General features: G+C 44.4%; 1 protein-coding gene and 1 long non-coding RNA gene across 8 annotated transcripts in view; one reads left to right on the top strand and one right to left on the bottom strand.

Annotated features, from left to right (window-relative positions):
* DNAH2 (dynein axonemal heavy chain 2) overlaps positions 1–17,950 on the bottom strand; it is a 108,202-nt gene that overhangs the window by 49,347 nt on the left and 40,905 nt on the right. For all 3 annotated transcript variants that reach the window (XM_077165869.1, XM_077165870.1, XM_077165871.1), the window contains exons 23-46: positions 16,972–17,146; positions 16,357–16,520; positions 14,727–14,888; positions 14,516–14,619; positions 13,196–13,352; positions 12,963–13,045; positions 12,665–12,845; positions 12,159–12,297; positions 10,916–11,133; positions 10,552–10,653; positions 10,079–10,204; positions 9,756–9,866; positions 9,306–9,494; positions 8,759–8,862; positions 8,471–8,660; positions 7,877–8,057; positions 6,987–7,114; positions 6,483–6,635; positions 6,093–6,218; positions 2,583–2,801; positions 2,100–2,217; positions 1,741–1,877; positions 1,049–1,186; positions 811–969 (exon numbers count right to left, since the gene is read on the bottom strand). In XM_077165869.1, coding sequence (XP_077021984.1) covers positions 811–969; positions 1,049–1,186; positions 1,741–1,877; positions 2,100–2,217; positions 2,583–2,801; positions 6,093–6,218; positions 6,483–6,635; positions 6,987–7,114; positions 7,877–8,057; positions 8,471–8,660; positions 8,759–8,862; positions 9,306–9,494; positions 9,756–9,866; positions 10,079–10,204; positions 10,552–10,653; positions 10,916–11,133; positions 12,159–12,297; positions 12,665–12,845; positions 12,963–13,045; positions 13,196–13,352; positions 14,516–14,619; positions 14,727–14,888; positions 16,357–16,520; positions 16,972–17,146 — 3,564 coding nt within the window. The remainder of the gene's footprint in view (positions 1–810; positions 970–1,048; positions 1,187–1,740; positions 1,878–2,099; positions 2,218–2,582; positions 2,802–6,092; positions 6,219–6,482; positions 6,636–6,986; positions 7,115–7,876; positions 8,058–8,470; positions 8,661–8,758; positions 8,863–9,305; positions 9,495–9,755; positions 9,867–10,078; positions 10,205–10,551; positions 10,654–10,915; positions 11,134–12,158; positions 12,298–12,664; positions 12,846–12,962; positions 13,046–13,195; positions 13,353–14,515; positions 14,620–14,726; positions 14,889–16,356; positions 16,521–16,971; positions 17,147–17,950) is intronic.
* LOC143688193 (uncharacterized) overlaps positions 12,126–17,950 on the top strand; it is a 33,436-nt gene continuing 27,611 nt past the window's right edge. The window contains exons 1-3 of one of the 5 annotated variants that reach the window (XR_013177872.1): positions 12,126–12,317; positions 14,670–14,912; positions 16,299–17,316. This is a non-coding gene — a long non-coding RNA (uncharacterized LOC143688193). Of the gene's footprint in view, positions 12,318–14,669; positions 14,917–14,997; positions 15,268–16,298; positions 17,317–17,950 lie in introns of those variants that run through there. The other 4 variants (XR_013177871.1, XR_013177873.1, XR_013177869.1 and 1 more) reach the window with 4 other exon arrangements.

Here is a 17,950-nt window from a genome sequence, read left to right as displayed (position 1 = left end):
AAAATGTACCAACTTAAAAGCAAAAAATAGTATATTTATTTAGAGTTCATGCTCTCAATCTCTCACCCAGAGGTGAATACATCTGGCTATGTATTTAAAGACAATATTAACCATTTCTAGGCAGCGATTTCATCTGAACAGAAAATATCGACTATTTTGATCCTTCATTAATAATTCCAAATTGAGCAAAATTTTTCTTCAAGCCTTAAATGTGAATTAATCTGAAATTTCCCTAAACTCTTTATCAGATTAGATTGGGAGCTCCTTCCAGCAAAAACTGTATTTTACAGATTTACATATACCAAGACTTTTTTTTCTATATGTACTGTTGAATTTTTTTTAATTTTATTATAAGATGCACACAGCATGAAATTTCCCATTTTAACCACTTTCATGCTTCCAGTTCAGTAATGTTAATTAGTCACAATATTATGTTACCAAGACCACCATCTGTTACTAAAACTTAATATTTATTTTTTGAAAGAACATGAAATGAGGAACCAAATGAAGTATCATTAGCTCCCAAAATACGAATAGGAAATTATGGTGATACTCCATTGTGTACTGCATTCAATTTAGAACCCTTAGTCTGACCTTCCAGCTCAAATCTCACACATGCATGCACACATGTGCACATGTACACGCACTCAAGTGAACACAAGAGCACACACGTGTGTGCCTACCACCCTCCACGGTCGTTGAGTTCTCCTCTTGGAGCCTCTGCCTGACTCGAGCCTGGTGTTCCAAGTGTCTCAAATACACCCTTTCCCTGCATTCCTGCCCCCCCAACCCCCACCCCCAGAAGCTTACCCCATTCTCTGGTGTGGCGAGAGCTGAGTAGAGCTTGCAAAGGGAGATGATGCCGCTGTACTCAGGAAGGGTCACCAGCTCATTGCAGTTGTCCTTCTTAAAGGCCAGCATCTTGTTGATGAACTTCTCAAACATGCGTTGGAGGGGTTCGACCTCAGCCTGGAGTCGAGTAGGAAGGGTTCTTTGTTCCTTCTTATGTCCCTTAGCCACCCTCATCCCCTTCCTTTTCCCCTCATACCTTTGGCCTCTTCTCTAACCATGACTGAACATAGGGCTTCCAGCCTAAGTCGACATAGTCGGTGTAGACCATCCCACAGCGAGACACGGTGGCTGGGGAGGCCACAGACAGGTTCTCCACTTCAAACAGGAGAGACACCTAACGGCAGGTTTTATCAGAACCTCATCTTTCCCTCCAACCCTACTCCCCTTCCTTCCCCAAAACACCATGGAACTCTGCTGCCCCACGGAACTCCGATGCTATCAAGCAGAACATGTGGCGTGATGAATGAAGACCTGAGGTTTACAGTGATTTGCTTTTTAAAATTAATTAAAGCTTATTCAAGGACATCCTTATGACAAGATTCTCTCTCTTGCATTGCTTGAGTGGAAGGAAAACAATCTGAGTTCACAGCCCTGAGTGCCTGGGTGAAGGTCACATCACATAAGTCAGTGCAAAAGAGGCCAAGGAGGGCTGCCTCAGTCTACACAGTGCTCCCTGGTACACAAATAACTTTTCTATACAAATTTTCCCACCATCCATCACGGGCAAAGCATTTTTCCTCAATCCCAGGTTTCCCTGAATCCAGGTCCTGCCACAGCTCTCTCCTATAGAACTCACTCTTCTCTGAGAATTCTGCCTCATAATTCCCAGCTCACCCCTTCCAGCTTCTGCTTCTGCAGCTCCCCGGATAGCCAACTGAGGCCCCTTACCTGCTCAGGCATGGCAATGCGCTCTCCATTGATGAGGGTCAACACTTTGTTGTCATCCATGACAGAGTTCATGCTCTCAATCCACAGTGTGTCCACAGGGCCATCAAAAAGGATCCACTTCTCATCTGGTTTCTCATCTTAGCAGAAGGTGGATGATGAGAATGAAACCAGGGGCCTTCTCACCTCGCCACCCCTCCCACACATGCCCCTGCTCCTCAGAGATGCATGTGTAGGCTTCCTTGTACCTCCGCATTGCCTGAGCATTCTTCTCCCAAATTTGAGCTTCTTATTCCCAGATTCTCCACTCCCTTAGGAGAGCCAGGCATCTGCTCTCCCCACCCCATGAGCCTTTGGGGTACCTGCACATGCTGTTCGCATGACACTGGACAACACGCCATCGGTCCATTCATTCGTGTTGAGGTCATATTCTCCATACAGCTCCCCTAGGGACAATGCCTTAGGGTTCAAAGGGAATTCCTAAAAATAACATGGGTAAGGGTTTTTCAGGTGCTGACAGACAAAATTCCCAAGATCTCTCCTTACTTACTGCCTTCCTTGTAAATATCTGCCTCTTCTCAGTCTCCTTTCTCCCAGCTTCCCAGGGACCGAGACCCTTCCCTCCTCGCCTGCATTCTCCTTCTCTCCCCTCTGCATTCTTGCCCCTGGCTTCCGCTGTCTTCCTGCTACTCAAGTCTCCATCACTGACTTTATCTGGGTGTTTTTTTTTTTGCATGGTTAGGCACCAGGAATTGAACCAGGGTCTCCGGCACAACAGGTGAGAACTGCCACTGAGCCACCACTGCCCGCCTTCCATCACTGACTTTATCATCCCGTGTCCATACTCTAACAATGTTGAAGTTGGGGTCTCCAGCACGGCACAGGTAGGACAAAGAGGCCTGCAGAACACGCCAGGAGGTAGTCTTGCCACTACCCGTGCAGCCCACAATCATTGTAGAGTGGCGGGAGTTCTTGGTTTCATACAGCTGGATAACCTTGGTGAGGGTGAATGGTGTGGCCTGCAGGCCCATCTCTCGAACCTCCTGCTCAATGGTCTCCAGTAGCTGAGGGAAGATAAAGTGAAGGCAGTGAAAGGAAAGAGGGTGAGGCCAGCAAAGGACTGTCAACATTTTCTCAAAGCCTGGAAAGGTAATATTCAAGTTGTCTTTAAAAAAAAAACAAAAAAACAGAGCCCTCTGCACTCTGACAATTGTTTATTCACCAGGAAGCTAGTCAGTTGCAGTTAAAAAAAGATTGAGGGTAGGCCACGGTGGCTCAGTGGCAGAATTCTCACCTGCCATGCTGGAGACCTGGGTTCAATTCCCGGTACCTGCCCATGCCCCCCTCCCAAAAAAAAAGAGAGAGAGTGGGCTCTAGAGTCAGCCAGTCAGGGTCCCCAGCCTCTAGCTGTGTGACTCAGTAAGTTACTTCTCTGAGCCTCAGTTTCTTCATCTGTTAGTTGGATGTAATGATAGTACTTTCTTTGTAGAGTTGTAGTTTTAGGTTGCACTATTAAATAAGATATAAAAACACAATATAAGGCATCTTGATACATTGTAGCTCTACATGGGTTTTATATGAGTCTACAAGTATTTAAGTCTACATATATGACAAATACTGGGGTGGTGGAGATACCCAGCTGAGAACAAAATAGAGACAATCCTATTGCAAAGGTTACACTCTGGTGGGAGAGCCAGAGAGTAAACAAATCATTCTCTAATTTAAAAGTCTTGCTTAGGCTGTGCGAGGGTAGTTCAGTGGTAGAATTCTTGCCCACCATCAGGAGACCCAGGTTCAATTCCCGGCCCATGCACTTCCCAAAACAAACAAACAAAAAAATTCAACAAACAGTGCTGCAATAATAGGATACCTACGTAGAAAAAGAATGAAATGTGACCCCGCCATACAGCACGCAGAAAAAAAGTTATGCTTTAAAAACCATGATGACCAATATGGACCAGTCCCATATGCAAGTAAGCAAATCATTTCAAATTGGTGAAAAATCTTTACTTCTTCTCTCAAACACCGCTAACAGGCCTCACCAATATTACTTTCTTCCACTGTCTGAGAGTTTGTTGTATTGGCATGTAGGTATGTGTACGCATGTTTAGTGTCATGCCACAAGTTTCTTTGTACCATTTTCTGGTTCATTCCGTTTAAAATATTCTCTAATTTATTCTTATTGTTTGTCTGGTGAACCTTAGCTGTTTGCTCATATATAAGGGTGGAGGACTAAAAAGCTGAATGGAAGCTGTGAATGTGTAGGTGGAGTTTGTAGATAACTCTTCCAATTTCCTGTCTGGCTACCAACATTCTAGGAGTTGAGAGATCGAAAAAGGCTAAGGTCTTGGCATTCAGTGTGCGAACAATTCACTTGGTTCCCATTTTTAATAGGGTTTACCCCTGGCCTCCACTGTACCTGGTGTCCAACAGTCCAGAGACCCTCTGTGCTACCCTCCAAGTCTTCTGCCCAAGTAGGGGAGGCTTAGTCATCCAGTTACCCAGCAGAGCTCTAACTGCTTTCAAGACAGTTTGCCTCCTACCCACCTTATTTAGCTACGCCTACTTTTATTGCCCAAGCTTCCTCCTTACTTACAGAGGTATCTAATTCCACAAATGCTTAGCCCTTTGAGGATTGCCTCACAATATTCCCCACTTGCCACCTTCTCAGGTTTTCTAAGTCACAACGTATTCATTTGCTTCCTGTATCTAAAATTTTGTTGTAATGTCTCTCCCACTCTCCCCATCCTTTTAGGTATGCATCTTATATAAATAAATCTCTTTAGAATAGTTGTAGTGGGTTTTCAGAAGGGAATGAAATCTCTTTCTCTTATTTTTTTTTAAATTTCAGTTATAATATTTTTTCATTTCTAGAATTTCTATTGGTTCTTTAACAAATCTACTTTGTTTAGAAGTCTCTTATTCCTGACTCATAGTTTAAGGCTTCTCTTTTGTGTTTTTAAACACATTAACCATAGTTATTTTAAAAATTTGTGCCTATTATTAGTTTCAACATCTGAAATCTTCATGGATCTGATTTCATTGTCTTGTTCTTCTGGGTTCCATTCATGGTATCTTATTTTCTTGGGTGTTCTGTGATTTTTAACCATAAGCTACTCATTTTCCTTAGAATTTTATCTGTAGAAATTTTTTGAGGCTTAAGTTGAAGTTTCATTCCTCCAGAATTACATTTACTTCTGCCAGTCACAAGAGGTAGAGGGCACTAACACTATGGGACTACTTAAAATTAAAATTCTAGAGGACCCGGGTTCAATTCTCGGTGCCTGCCCATGTAAAATAAATAAATAAATAAAAATAAAAAAGGGCAGGCCATGGTGGCTCAGCAGGCAGAGTGCTTGCCTGCCATGCCAGAGGACCTGGGTTCGATTCCCGGTGACTGTCCATGTAAAATAAATAAATTAATTAATTAATTAATTTAATTTAATTCTAAGCTTGAGATTTTTCTTTTCTTTTTTTCTACTTTTTATACAGTAGAGTAAATTATGACCATTAATTATATAAGGGTTGGTTTGCGTTTAGGAAACCTCAGAGGAGATTTTACCCTCTCTTCCTGTCACCAAAAGTCAATCAAGACAAGTTTCTTTATTACATGTACCCTTGTAAGTGAGGGGTGCCTCATTTTCCCCAAGTTTACTTGCAGACTGAGGTTTACGCAGGGGGATGCTGTTATACCCCCAAACTTGGGCTGCCCCTAGGCTTTATCCCCTACTCCCATGGCCTTCCATTCAACAAACATTTTTCAGGGAGAAAGTGGGCTTTCTCTAAAGGCACTCACTTTCTTTTTTGCCAGCTAAGCAATGCATTTTAAAAGATGTGTTTTTATATTTTTGACCAGCAGTTTAGTGGTTTCAATTGAAAGGATCATTCAAGGTACCTAGACTCCCATACTGTCAGAGAATTAAGTTCTTATACTTCCTGAAATCCTCCCTTCAAGCCTTTTATTTCACTGCTCTCAAATTTCATAAAATAACTTCTAGCAATCAGTCTCTTTTCAGAACTCCCTGAATGAGGAGGGAAGTAGAGGCAGGAAAGGGCTAGTGGGTGTAGGGGAAGTAGAAAGGTCTGGTGGATTACAATGAGCCAAAGAAAGGTTGAGTAGAAATACTTGTGTAGCTGAGTCAGGGAGGGTGGGAGTTGTGGTCAAAGAGTAGAATGTTTGAATAGGTATTTATCATTTTATTGATAAGAATACCCAAAGAGAGGTTAACTGTCTTGCTCAAAATCACAGCTAGTGAAAGGTAGAACCAGGCCTGGAAGCCAAGTTACCTGTTTCCAGAACTACAATCAGATATGAGTTTGGGGTGGGGGGGTGGGGAGCATGAAATAACAAATACCTTGCCATAGTCAATGACAGGCAGCTCGATGCTGGGGAACAGATCTTGCACAATGGCATTGAAGAGTGGCACATCAACGGAAGTCAACTTGGCAATATTCATATCTCTCATAGACAGCAGCAGGACCTGGGTGGGAAAAGACAGAGGCTTAGGCTTGAGGATCCTGGGCACTTCCTCTCCAAATGGGGTTAGGGGGAGGAGTCAAGAATAATGAATACACCAGAGTTGGTCTTTAGCAATACAACAGGTAAATCTAAGGCAATACAGGGGACAAGGCAGAAGAGTGGGAATCTGAATCTGGGGAAAGAAGGGATCAGAAAAACTTTGGTGAGGGCACATGGGACCAGTGACAGCGTAGGTTAAGGTCCAAAGGCTGGGTCCTTGATCCACCTCTTCATCAGTCAGATCCGGCTGGAGGCGGCGCTTCTTGCCAGCATAGCGCAGAAGGGAGGTGAGGGCACGTAGGCCAAAGTCATAATGGTCCTGTCTGGAGAGCTGCTGCACAGCCAGTGAGTAAAGCGTGTACACCTTCTTGGCCAGAGTCTGGAGAACCAAAACAGGGAAGGAAACAACCCATCTTCCCACAAATCCCTCTGTTTCACCTGGGGATAGTAATGGACACAAGAAGGTAAATCCTGGGACTTGAAGAAGCTGTGAGGTGTTTTATGGACAATTCTAACGAGAACATCTTGTGGAAAATACCACAATTGACCAGTGACATCATTAGAGAGGAAACCTCCCTCCTCTGAATTTCTTTCTCCACAGCCTACTGACAGTAGTCTAAATTTCTTGTAGGATAAAGCTGATTATAACATCTTTAGGGGGTTCCTCTGTCCAGGGAATAATAATGGAAAGGGGAATAAAACAATTGAAGAAAAGAGATTACGGGAATACCTTGCAGTTGCCAAAGCCCTCCCCAAAGAGAATGATTTCTGCAATGAGGGTAGAATCAGGCACCACCATGGCTATTGGACGAAACATGGATTTAAGATTATCAGGAAGTTCTGTGCGACCAGCATAGCCTGAAAAACAGTGCCATTTATTCAGAATCCATACATTTCCTCATCTTGACTTGCCTCCCAAAGACTCATTCCCCAGTCAACCCCATTTTCCCCAACCCTAGTTCCATCCCTAATTTCAAGTCTCAGATTTCTCCCCAATTCCAACTCCAAGACTGCTTCCTTTCTTATCTCAATCTTGGTTCTTCTCACTCCACTTGGGTCTTCTTTCCTATTTCCGATCCTTTCCTTACTTCCCGTGGGGCCCTGCTTCCCACTTAAGAGCAGTCCACTTCCCATCTCTCCAATTCTGTGTATAACTCCACATCCATCCTAATAGAAATCACAGCTGTTTCTCTGATTCTTTCGGAACCTAAACATTTTCCTATGCTTGTTTCCTGATAGACCCTAACCCCAGAGCTGTTTCTAAGGAACAGTAATGAGAAATCCTAAGCCCCAGAGTTTGGGGTGATTCTCCCATTCTGCAGAAGGGATGGCTAATAGACTAGAACTCTGGGAGGTAACCCAATGGAAGAAGGCCTAGGGCTACATAATGCACATATCTGGTTATTAACCCCTTTCATCAACACTAGGGCAGAACAGTAAGATGTCTTCTTCTTCTCCTGGAAAGTTATATGTACATCCTTCTCTCACCCTTTGTCAGTTTTGGCCAGATTTCTGCCGGCTAAATAGGTTGGCATAGCTGAAAGGGGAGGACACATTTTCAAAATTTGCCCTGGGCCCCCTGTTCTTCCCTGGGAGTCCCTTTTAACCCCCAACCCTTACCAGGATTCATGGTAATGAAGATCCCACAGGACCACATCAGGTTTATTTCAAAGCCCTCAAAATAGAAACGGGTGAGGTTGGCAGCCAACGCAGAGAGGATAGATAGGATCTGCTGGGCCACAACCGACAGCACCTCAATGTTGATGCGGTTAAACTCGTCAAAGCAGCCCCAGGCTCCAGTCTGTAGGGTGGGAGGCAGAGTCACTGGGAGCAGGAGAGGCGCCCCAAGATGGGGAGAAACCAGACATTTTGATTAGGTGAGGTGGCCTTCAAAACAGGGTGAGGGGAAGGGCACCAGAATAGAGCTCCTGTCATTTTTGGACAGGGCTTTCCATAAGAAAGGTCTAGGCTTGGAAAGAGTATCTACTACATGTGAAGCAGTTGACAAGCATTATCTTATTTAATCGTAACATAATCTGATTTTGCAAATAAGCAAAGTTAAAGTCGAGGAAGTGAAGGGACTTCTCCACCTGGGAGAATCAACTAAACCAATGCAATTATGTTGTAAGCTATGAAACACTGAATCAGATTTTAGTTTTGGTTGATTTTCTGGTACTAGAAAGGTGCTTCTAAGAGAGGGTGGCAGACACTGACCTGGGCTAGGCCTGAGTACATCCTGCCCATGGACTTATAGTCCAGGCCCTCAGAGCAGTTGACCACGATGACATATATACCCAGGGCCTTGCCCAGGTCCTTGACAGTCTCGGTCTTTCCTGTGCCTGCTGGACCTTTGGGGGAGCCCCCCCGATGCAGATGCAGTGCTGTGGTCAGTGTCATGTAACACCTGAGAATGGCAGGTAGGACTTGAGTCAGACTCCCGGAAGGTTCTCTCCGCATTTGCCACCCCCACCACAACCACCTTGCTCATCCCACACAGCAAACCTGTCAGTCAGGGGGGTGATGACAAGCCGGCCAGAATTGCCCAAGTACTCATAACTGTACTGGAATTGTGTGTTGGTCTGGCGAATCAGACAGTCGTCAAGATCCTGGGGAAATGGCAGGGTAAGGGAGAGGAAGGCATGGAAGAAGAGTTAGAGCTGAGGAAATGATCGGGTAGGGCTTGGAGAAGGCAGGAAGCTTACAGCTAGAAGATTAGGGGTTTGCTTTTAGAGTTAGGAGGAAATAATTTATCTTGAGATGGAAAATGGGTTTCACAGTGCACATCAACTTCAGTCCACTGGCAGCAGCTGCCTGGAGTCTTTCTGGGTCCCACTCATGGGTCAGTGGCATCCAGAGTGAGCATATTAACAGCAAAAATTACTTGCCATTTCTGGTTTAGGGGATTTGAGATAGGGTTAAGAACTGCATTAGGGTATTGCAATAGGACCAAGGATTAGATTAGGATATTACTGTATTTTGAGAACATGAATTTAATTAAAGCACCAGGATGGTTTGAGGGTAAGAGGGTGGAGTGTTGGTCCATCTTCACCTTCTCCCAGTAGAACCGAAGTTGGCTGAGCCAGTCAAAGGAATTGATATCCATAAGGCCACTCTTATAAAGTTTCTCCAACACATCCCGGGCATGAATTTCTATGGTCACCAAAGCCACAATTTTAAGACGCAAGATCTTGGTCAGGTTCCCCCTGATGGCTTCTGAATACTTATTCAGCATTGACACCTGTGGAATGAGGCAGAAGGGAAGAGAGCAGATGGCACAATCCAAACAGAGCCTAATCACACCTCATCCCAACCCAACACCCATTTTAACTCCCAATACCCAACATGAGCACAAGAATACATTAATTCTAATCCACTGCAAACATTCCTCACCGGACATCTACTATCAAGTTTATCCCTCATTCAGACCCTTTCTACCAGCTCATCTCTAAGTCTGACTCAACTCATTTCCAAGCTGTCCCATCCTTGTTGGGTTCCCCACCTGTTTCTTCTTCATGACCTTGAGAATTTTCTTGTCTCCCCGCTCCTTGGCGGTATGCAGGCACTTGGTGACATCGGCCGTCCACTGGATCTGACTGGTAGTGATTACCACCTGAGGCATGAGATGTGGTGAAGTAGTTGTACTCCTTGACCACCCACAAAGCCAGGCTTCAAAATCCCAGCTTCTCCCAGTGCAATATGCTGCACCTCTCTCCATATGCCAAGGTCAGGAGTCGAAGGTCCAGGACGTAAGGTCCCAGGGCCGAAGCCCAGAGGTTCTGTCTTTGTATTTGCTACTCTCCATTTCTATTGGTCCTAGCTCACCTGGCCAGCCCACTCCTTCACCCATTTGTCCCTCTTGTTGAGAAATTTCTTGAGAGCCAGGCGGCAGTTGCGGAGAAGGTCCCGCAGAGTTACTCTCATGGCCTTTTCCACATCGCCAAGCCAGGACTGGGGAGGCAAGAGAACAAGACGCTTCAGCTTCAGGCCAAGAGACAAAGAGTCCCAAGAGGGTACTTAGGAAAACAGGACTTCAGGGCTTTGAACCCAAGAGAAAAGCAGGGACTAAGCAGCAGCTGACTTGAATCCCTGAGAGACATGGAAGCTAGGAAGCAGACTGTCTAATTTTCAGGAAGAAACAAGTTCATGGCAGAGGTTACAGTTTTCAGGAACAGCAGGCAGGAGGGGAAATATCTCCTAACATCCCTTCACAGAGATGTCCTCACCTTATAGAGTGAAGTGAACTTTCTAATAGGAAGAAGAATCGGCTTGGTTCTTAGACTCTCGTTACAACTCACCTCCACAGGCCCTTCCAAAAGTACTGAGTGGAGGAAATCAATGTATTCGCCATCACCAGAGAACATGCCCACAGCTTCCCATTTGCTGCTAGGCCCCCCAACCTGTAGAAAAGAGAAGCTGGTAATGGCCTGGCCTTCCCACTCTTGATGTCCGCCTATCCTAAGGGCATTTGGGCATTTTGAGGGTAATTTCTGTTTTTCTTCCCTTCCCTCAACATGACCAACTCTAAAATTCCATGATAACCCAGAATCATCAACTAAATTCCCCTCCTGTTGTGAGTGTCTGGTCCCCTCCAAAACCCTGAATGCCTTGACCTCATCATCTCTTCCCTGCCCTCCTCCCATCATGGCCACCTCTATTGACCTTCTGGATTCTCAGCAATTTGATGTTATCAAAGCATTTTTTGAGGTGTGGCTGCACTGCCTCTGGGTTGCGGGACTGGCCCAGGATCTCCAGGAGATCATCGTTGGATAAGAAGTAGAAGCGGGGGAAAATATGGCGCTTGGTCTCCAGATACATGTCCAAAGACTTCTGAATATCTTCCAGGATTGTGTTCATTTCTATCAGTTTGTCCAGAAGACCTGGGGAGAGGAAAAATGAATGGCATGTGATGGCCCTTTGATCTTTGCCCTGAGTAGACCTAGAGTGACCAAATATATCTACTTAGTTAACTCCTGAATGTTGGGGTACAGATTGTCATAAGGGTTTTTGGAATCAGAGAGGTGTCCCCAATACCTCCATCATGCTTATCCCATTCTCGTCATTAACTCATTGTTAATTATACATCATCATACACTATACATTATTATACATATACATTGTACATGATTTCATTAATATATCTCCCATCAGTCTTTGGAATAACTGTCTATGCTGGTCAACCAAAGAGCTTCTGAAAATTAGAGACTGATTGTTTTACACCTACCCAATTCAAGTACTGGAATAAATACATATCACAAGCACACATGAAAGAGATCCACAACAACTGGAGTTGCCAGTGTCCCTCAAGACATAGCAAAAGGAACACTAGACCAGGAACTCTTTCACTTACTAACCTATCAATTAACCATGTTGAGTTTCTCTTTGTCTGTAAAATGGTAATAAGATCCTCCTCAGAGAACAATCCAAGATGTTAAGTAAAAGTTATCACATTTGTAGGTTCTCAGTAATCTTAGTTTCCTCCTAGCCTACTTTCCTATACCTCACATTTTCATTTATTTAATCATCTTCCTAGTTTCTAGCTTTCAGAACAAACTTTCTGAACTCTGAGGCGATCTGAACTCATGCTTTCTAGTGTACAATGTACAGGCCTTTGAGTAACCATTGAGTGCCCTGTGGAGATCATAGGGAGACTCAGTAGCAGTAGACAATATGGGTTTATTTTGTGTATTCAACATGTTCTTATTCACTATGTTAGACTCCACTCAGATATTTGTTGAATTGAATTTACTGAATTATTATTTAATGCTTAGAAGTACCAATGGTGGTGGGAGGTGCTTTGACAGCCAGGACAACAGTCAAGTTAACAATAAATGAAGGACATGACTATGACATATGCAGCAACCAACTGAGGCCACAACAGAGCAAAAGGCCATGCAATCCAGACCTGGATGATGGGTGCTCCGGAGGGCATTGCTATCCTTGCTCATCCGGTCCATGATGGATTTCCAGTTGGCATTGACCTGGTCGAATAAAGCCGATTCACTGGGCAGCTGCATGCGGATGTCCTCTCCTAGGAAGATATTCTAAGAGGCCAAGAACTGGGGTGAGAAACTGTTTTGTACACACATTGCACCCTCTTTGCCCTGTTCCCAGGCCAAGGATGACAGGTGACCAGGAGCTAAGGAGCATTAGATATCAAAGGGCAGGATGCCCACATTCTAGAAGGCAAGTTGGAGTTGGGAAGCCAGGTATGGGATGAGAATCTGGGAAGAAAAACAAAGTCTTGCCAGGCTGGGTATTTAAGAATTAAAAAATCCAGATGCCTGGATCCTAGAAGAGTGGCATCAGAGGTGGGAAAAGGAGATTGATAACAGGGTCACATGTCTGAGTCTAAGCAAATTAAGGGAGTGGAAACAGGATGTAGGACAAGCTCAGGAGCTGAACCCTGACCTCCAGGTACATCCACTGGCGCTGCACTGTGAGCAGAATCTCAATAACCTCCAAGATGAGTGAGAGGCAGCGTTCCCAGTGATCCACGTCCTTCTCAAAGGCCTTGACAAAGCGAGATGCCTTCATGGTAGACAGAGCAACCTGGTTATCCTCCAGTGCCTGGAATACTTCTTCTGTTCCTCTGAGGCAGGAGGGGACAAAATCATAGTCCATCCCCATCTGCCACACCTTGGTTCCCCATCCTGCAGTCCAGGTCACACATCCCTCCCTCTCCTGGAGCCCCAAACTCCCCCTCTACCTAAGTCGGTGATGGCCCTTATCCTTGTAGGTTACTATGTCTAGCTGAATCACCTCCCAGGTCTTGGCAATGTTTTGTAATGACTGTGGAGAGAAATTGGTGGGGAAAGCAATCAGGTATTTTGTCCCCAAGGGGAAGAAGAGCTGGGAGGGCCCATCAGATGGTGAAGGGCTGGAAGCCTCCAGGAGGTTCAGGAAATGGGGAAGGATGGAAGAGGATTTGGTCATATATACCAGTTCTATAGCCAGCTCTTTGGTTGCCGAGGCAGAAATCTCTCCAATTTTCTCCACATGCTGATCCATCCCAAGCTCCACAATCTGCTCCAAGGTAAAGCTTTCAGATTCCTGGTCAAACACCCTTTGGATCTCATCCCTGACCTGATCCCAGTGCCTGCAGAGAGACACAGAAGAGCTGATCAGGAGGCTGGGAATGAGGGCTGCCTGGATAGCTTCAGCATCACTCTGTGTGCTATCTGTTGGTGAGATAGCATGATTCTGGGTATTTATTAATACATGATTCAGCAGATATATGCTATATTAGGCTTTAAGAGGCCACCTCAGGCACAGTGGGAAATTCAAAGATTGAATGGACACCCTCAGGATTGATTCTCTGAAGAAGAAATTAAGACAGACATGCACACAAATCACACAATAATGAAACTGATTGCAAGTTTCCTATAGATCAAGGATAAGTGCTATACCTAAAGCATCTCATTTAATTCTCCCCACTCTTATAAATTAAGAATTATTATCTGATTTGCAGATGAGGAGACTGAGGCTCAGAGAGGTCAAATAACATAATCAAATAAAGTGGTTAAGTACACTTCATAGTGAAACATTAGAAGCATTCCCCAAAACATTATTCTGGAGGCAATGCAAAATAAATTAATTTATTTTCTCTAAATGGATTGATGATTCTTAAAACACCATTATCCAATGGTTTATTCTCTTTGAGGGTCCCCAATGGCTTGAAATGCTTCCTTTATCCTTTAATAAATTCCAGATGCATGAAAAGAGTTAAACTTGAAAAACCAAAATTATAAAGTATGAGAAGAAAATATTGAGAAAATGTATTTACTACTTTGGGATAGGGACAGTCTTCTTAAACAAAGCCCCAAAGCAAAAACCAGAAAGGAAGAAAGTTACACTTATGACTGCATTGAAATAAAAACTCTTGCATTGGGTACACAGGTGGTTCAGTGTAGAATGCGCACCTCTCATGTGGGAGACTCAGGTTCGATTCCTGGACCATGCACCCCCTCCAAAAAAAAAAAAAAACACTCTTGCATGACAAAAGACATAAAGCCTAGCCATCTTAGACAACATAAAGTAAGAGACAGAGGGCAGCTCCAGGCAAGGAGGCCAGGAACAAGGAGACAGGAAGGCAGGATCACCTATGACAGTGCCAGCAATAGGAAAGTGACAGGCTCTAGGGAAGGCTTCTTTAAGCCACACATTTGTGGGCAGAGGGCGAGAGAAAGCTACAAACCTTTAGAGAGGAAAACTGAAAGAACCCAGCGATGGCGCAGACCAGAGGGGACAGAATGGCCTCACCTCTCTCTAAGGGCTGGATTGCGCAGGTCTGAGATGAGAGGCATGGTCCTCTTGAACTGCTCTATTTTTGAGCGCGTGGTTTCAATAATTTCCCAGTTTCGGTCCTGAGTAACAGTGGAAAACATCAGAAGACCTAACGGTCTTCTCTCCACAGGTCCCTGCCTCAGTATGTGTACCTTCTGCTGATCCCCGCCTCTCTTCTCCTACACACCTTATACTCTTTGGCTAGTCTCGTGAGGCGACGGAACAGCCCGTGGGCCATGGTCTCCATCGCCTCTGTCTGCAGGGTCAGGAACCGGCCAGTCTTCCACTGGTTCCAGTTCTCCTCCCAGTCGCGCGTGATCTCCCAGACTTGCTGTAGTGCATCGAGCTCCTGTGTAGCCGAGAACAGAAAGAAGTAAGTAAGTGACTCTTGCCCTTTTTCTCCCTGAGAGAGACTCAAGTCTTTTTGCTCTTCTCATTCTGATAAGCTTTCCCTTCAGGTCACAGAGCTGTCCCCTCTTTGCCCTCTACTCCCTTGCCTAAAAAGCAATGCATGAGTCCTCGGCAGCTTTGCAACTCAAAATACACACCAACATAACACTATGCACCCACTTGGATGGTCATGATCAGAGAACCAAAAAACAACAAGTGCTGGCAAGGATGGAGAGAAACTGGAACCCTCATGTATTGCTGGTGGGAATGTCAAAAGGGGCAGCCTCTGTGGAAAACAGTCTGGCAGTTCCTCGAAAGGTTAAATAAAGAGTTACCAAATGATCCAGCAATTTCATTCCCATGTATGTACCCCAAAGAATCAAAAATAGAGACTCAACCAGATACTTGTACACTGATGTTTATAGCAGAACTAGCTATAATAACTGAAAAGTGGAAACAACCCAAGTGTCCATCAATGGATGAATGGATAAATTGTGGTGTATCCATACAATAAAACAATACTGAGCCATAAGAAGGAATAAAGCACTGGTATGTGCTACACCATGGATGAACCTTGAAATGTTATGCTGAATGAAAGAAGCCAGACATAAAAGGCATATAGTATATGATTCTATTTATATGCAATGTCCAAAATAGACAGATGCGTAGAGACAGAAAGTAGACTAGTGGTTGCCAAGGGATGGAAGGTGGGGGTGGAAGGAGAGTGACTGCTAATGGGTATGAGGTTTCCTTTCCTTTTGGGGTGATGAAGATATTCTTGAAATAGGGGTGATGACTGCACAGCATGGTAAGTGTACTAAATGGCTCTGAATCGTACACTTTAAAATTGTTCAACCCTGTGATGGACCATGACTGTTACTAACAGCACAGACATAAAAAGTTCTTACATGAACTGAAACAAATGTATGTCACTGTTACAAGGAGTTAATAATCGACTGGATTATGAGGAAAAATGTACAAATAGCACACTAGGGACTATAATTAAGCACTATTTTAATATTCCTTCATCAGCAGTAACAAATATACCACACCAGTGCTAGGAGTCAATAAAAGGGGATAGGATATGAGGTTTGGGGTTTTTTTACTTTTTTGTTTTTTGTTTCTAGAGTAATGAAAATGTTCTAAAATTGATTGCGATGATGAATGCAAAACTATGTGATGACATGTACAACTATGTGAGCCATTGATTATATACTTTGGATGGGCTGTATGGTGTGTGAATATGTTTTAATAAAATTGTATTTTTAAAAAATCGTTCATTTCACGTTCCATGACCTTTACCTCAAATGCAAAAACAAAAAACCTCCTAAGTGTCTGTCTCCCTGATCCCAGCTGTTTCTCCCTCTAGATGCTACTTCCATGTCTCCCCCTCATCCTTGGTTACCAGGACCTGGCCCAGCACACACCTTCTCCAGGTTCTGAAGGTCCTTAGAGACTGGCTGCTCGATCTTGAAGAGGCCCAGGTTGGAGCGGAGAGTGTTTTCTTCTTCCCGCATGGCCATCAGCATTGCCCGCACTTGAGCGATTTGCTCCAGGGCGGCTGCATGTCCCACATTGCTGGTGAAGGGACCTGGGGGGAAGGCAAGATGAAGCTCTGCTCAGATTCCCAGTCAAATGGATGGTCTCCTGAAAGGGCCCCCTACCTCTTTATGGCTAAATCTCACTTCTCTCCTCACATGGGAGAGAGACGGGAAGGAGAAGAGGAGGGGATGCATGGAAAGAATTATGGTCAATCTTGGCCAAGCACTAAGTGCAGATCAAGAATCAGAAACAGGTGGGACATAGGAAGCCGGTATAGGAAATCTGGCAATGCCATGAGCTGGGCTGCTGCCTTCCAACCAAATGCCAGCCACAGCGGGGTGCTCATCCCCAACTGTTTCTGATAGAAACCCCAAGAGCCACAGCTCTTTCCATTCCCTAGTGATGGCCTTCCCAGGACCTATGCCCTTGATCCTTGCTACAATTCTAGAAAGACCAGAACAAAGCAAAGGTGAAAGAAGAAGAGATTGAGAAAGGGATACCTTTGGATTGAAAATCTTCCAGAAGATTATGTGCTTTCTTCTTGAAATCATCAGCTGAGTGAATGAGGCCTGTCTTGAATTTCTCCTTGTGTCTCTTCAGCATCTGTTCACTGTCCAACAGAACTTGCTGGAAAATGACCCACTCTCCATTTAGGCTGTCAAGCATTTCCAATACCTGGGGACAACAAAGAAGGAAGGGTGACTTGTGAGCAGAGGTCCTGTGGCTTCTTATTTCTTTTTAAGACTGTTCTCTGATATTCCACACCAAAGTTGGCTAAGGAGTTTTACATGCAATGACACCCAAAGAAATCAAGCAGTGGGTTGCTACTGAAGGAAATCCATTAAAGTGACCTGAAGTATCATTTGAATTAGTGTTACCTCTTTTTAGCTGAAAAGCAGAGTATTTTGAAATGTTTTCTCCCTGTGTCATTTCTCTGCTCTCTTCCTCTGACAGCAAAAGGATCTACTACATGGGACCCCAGGTCAAGGGTTGAATGTGCCCCAACCTACACACACAAAAACATGTTCAGGTCCTAACCCCTGGGCTGTGAATGTGACCTTATTTGAAAACAGGGTCTTTGAAGATGTCATTAGTTAAGATGAGGCTAATGGATTAGAGTAGGTCCTAATTCAACATGATCGGTGTCCTTATGAGAAAGGGAGGACTGGACACAAACACAGAGGGGAAAGCCATGTGATGACGGAGCAGATGCATCTACAAGCTAAGGAACACCTGAAGCCACCAGAAGCCAAGAGAGAGGCTGGAACAGATTCATCCTTACAGACTTCAAAATGAACATGGTCCTGCTAATACCTTCATTTCAGGCCTCTAGCCTTTTCAGAACCATGCAAGAATAAATACCTGTTGTTTTACACTATCCAGCTTGTGGTACTTTGTTATGGCAGCCTTAGGACACTGAAATACACACCACCGATCTGCTACCAATAGGGGTGAAACTCAGGTGGACCAGACACCACA

Source organism: Tamandua tetradactyla, chromosome 6 (genome assembly GCF_023851605.1).
Source record: "Tamandua tetradactyla isolate mTamTet1 chromosome 6, mTamTet1.pri, whole genome shotgun sequence".
Lineage (NCBI taxonomy): Eukaryota > Metazoa > Chordata > Mammalia > Pilosa > Myrmecophagidae > Tamandua > Tamandua tetradactyla.
This window is presented reverse-complemented; position numbering and strand designations above follow the sequence as displayed.